Below are 2,634 nucleotides of genomic sequence, written 5' to 3' on the forward strand. Positions count from 1 at the left end.
CGTTTGTGCTCCATCGCCGGGGCCTTAATTCCTTTCTCGACCCGCAGGACGCGGTGGTTCCTCCGGTGCGAAGTTCCGCATCTCCCTCGGTCTCCCGGTGGGAGCTGTGATCAACTGTGCGGACAACACAGGTGAGCGTGGCCACCCGTTGTAACGCAGAGGGCAAGTAGCCGTTAAAGGAGTTCATACAAATCGGTTTTCCTTCTGAAAAGCTCTTGTTGGGTCTGTGCTTGTGGCTCAGTGAGATGTCGTGGAAGGAGACAGCAAAAGTATCGCTTCTGGGTGAAGCCGCAGCCTGTGCTGTTTGCTTCAATCAGTGATTTGACAAGGGAGCCATCTTCTAGACAGACCGGTTAATGCCGGTGCTTCTCTCCACAGGTGCCAAGAACCTGTACATCATCTCCGTGAAGGGGATCAAGGGGCGCCTGAACAGGCTGCCAGCAGCTGGCGTGGGTGACATGGTGATGGCTACCGTCAAGAAGGGCAAGCCGGAGCTGAGGAAGAAGGGTGAGTGTGGAGAGGAGTGGTATGCCCTGCTGCGCCAAGGGGCAGCTCCTGCCAAGAGTCTGCCTGCACTGCAGTGTCCCCTCTTTGAGGGACAGAGAGGCAGGCTGCTCGTCGAAGGGAAGCACGATTCTTCCATCAAACTGATGCAGAAGGCATCTCTGGAGTGTCACCTCCACCCTTCTGAAAAGCACTTGTTGGGTCTTTGTGCAGTGGCTCAGTGAGTTGTCGTGGAAGGGCAGAGCAAAGGCATCGCTTTTGGGTGAAGTGGCAGCCTGTGCTGTTTATTTCAATCAGTGGTGTGACATTCTGCGTGGGGAAAGAAGGTTTGCTACTACTTTTTTAGGGAAGAGAGGAGTTCTCGATGAATGTTTTCTGTGAATTGAATGTATATTTTGAAATAAAGGTGGGAAAGTAGAAAAACACTGAATTGTCCCACTGTAGATGCAGCTGTTAAGTATTACACCATCAGTTTTAAGTGTACCATTGACTATAAATCGTAGTTTCTCTTAGTGAAGCACTGCAAATATGAGATGAAAAAAGCCAAACCACCCCAAACACATGCATTGAGTTAGAAGCTGCAGCAGAACAGTATCTGGGGTGTCTGTTGCTGACTGTGTGATTAAGGTGATGTTTGTGATACCGAGCTGCTTGTTTCTCTTTGCAGTCCACCCAGCAGTGGTAATTCGGCAGCGGAAATCATACAGGAGAAAAGATGGGGTGTTCCTCTATTTTGAAGACAATGCAGGAGTGATAGTAAATAATAAAGGTGAAATGAAAGGTATGGACAAGAATCCTGTTGCACTGGGCAAAAGGGGAACGCGGGGAGGGGTGGTAGGTCGGCATTGCCCATTGAAGGGCTGTGCTCTCCTCGGCAGAAGGACCCAGATTCTCCTCAGACTCAGGAGAGCGCAATTGGGCTGAGCTAGTGTTTGTGTGAAGGGCTGCCCTAAACCATCTCTGCAGCTACTTGGTCCTCTAACATGCTGTCATCTTTTCTTTTCCAGGCTCTGCAATCACAGGCCCTGTGGCTAAGGAGTGTGCAGATCTCTGGCCCAGGATAGCCTCCAATGCAGGAAGCATTGCGTAAACGCCTTCATCTTCATAGAGATAAAATAAAAGTCCTTATACTAAATCAGTAGTGTCTTTCTTGCCAAAGTGCCCTCCTCTGCCAAGCATGACAATGTTAAAATGAGGGAGTTCGTTCTGTGAAACCTTTTTACGGAACTGCTTGTGTGGATGTAGACTTCAGTGGGAAAATAGGATTTGGGAGTTTCAATATCCAATGCTAAGTCTCTTTTTCAGGCAGGTTGATGTATTACTGGAAGACACCTGGAAGGGAGGGTGCACTGGAAGGACTTAAATTTTAGCCCTACTGACTGAATTGATCCAATTTAGGTATGCAGATAGAAACTGGGAGGTGGCTATAAAAGCCCTTCTACATGAAACCTTCATAACAGGGGCTTTCAAAATTGTAAGTCTGGAATTTTCTTCCAGAGTGGGCAATTTGATTGGTTAGAGATACTGGTCTGATTCCCTGCGGCGGGGGGAAACACTGGCCTGAAACGGATCTGTACCATGGGCTGCAGAGTTCGTTCTGGATAGCGAGCTCTAAAGAATGTTTCTTAGACCTTGCTGAAGACTTGCAAGGACACATCATGCCCACTGTTGCTGGCTGAGGTCGTGGCTGAAGCACGTGCTGCTAAACCCTCCACCAGCAGTGAAACAGAGCCCGAGATTGCTGATGGCTAATTGCAAGTAGAAGGGACGATCTGAAAGTTCAAGATCAGCTAAAAGGCTTCGAGATCAGAACTGGAAGGTATGTCTGTGCAAAGGCTCCTTGTGCTATGCCAAGTTGGTTGTGGTTTTCCTTGTGTTCCTCTGGTTGGAGAAGAGCCAGGGGTGTATTTGGATGTGAACCGCTTGTTTTCTGGCCCTCAAGAGCAAGGCCCACTGGAGGGGGAGGGAGGCTGCCTTGTACCTGGGCTTGCAAGAGAAAACGGGTGACTTTGTCCTAGATATTGTGGCCCTGGTGCCCTGTAACACCCAGGCTGACCCCAGCATGCCTGCCTCTCGGGGCCATGGCAGGTAATTGGGTGCTGCCCCCCCTGACTGGCTACTGTCACTGGC

The 2,634-nt window shown here is 49.8% G+C and overlaps 1 protein-coding gene across 1 annotated transcript; it reads left to right on the forward strand.

Moving 5' to 3' along the window:
* Positions 1 to 34: 34 nt before the first annotated feature.
* RPL23 (ribosomal protein L23) lies at positions 35 to 1,642 on the forward strand (the record flags this gene model as incomplete). The annotated part of the gene is made up of 4 exons (XM_010283126.1): positions 35 to 131; positions 379 to 507; positions 1,172 to 1,285; positions 1,512 to 1,642. Coding segments are annotated over 4 exons (423 nt in total), but the record flags the coding sequence as incomplete, so codon positions are not given.
* Between the last annotated feature and the right edge of the window lie 992 nt (positions 1,643 to 2,634).

The sequence above is a fragment of the Phaethon lepturus genome, unplaced genomic scaffold (assembly GCF_000687285.1).
Source record: "Phaethon lepturus isolate BGI_N335 unplaced genomic scaffold, ASM68728v1 scaffold57722, whole genome shotgun sequence".
NCBI classification, from domain to species: domain Eukaryota; kingdom Metazoa; phylum Chordata; class Aves; order Phaethontiformes; family Phaethontidae; genus Phaethon; species Phaethon lepturus.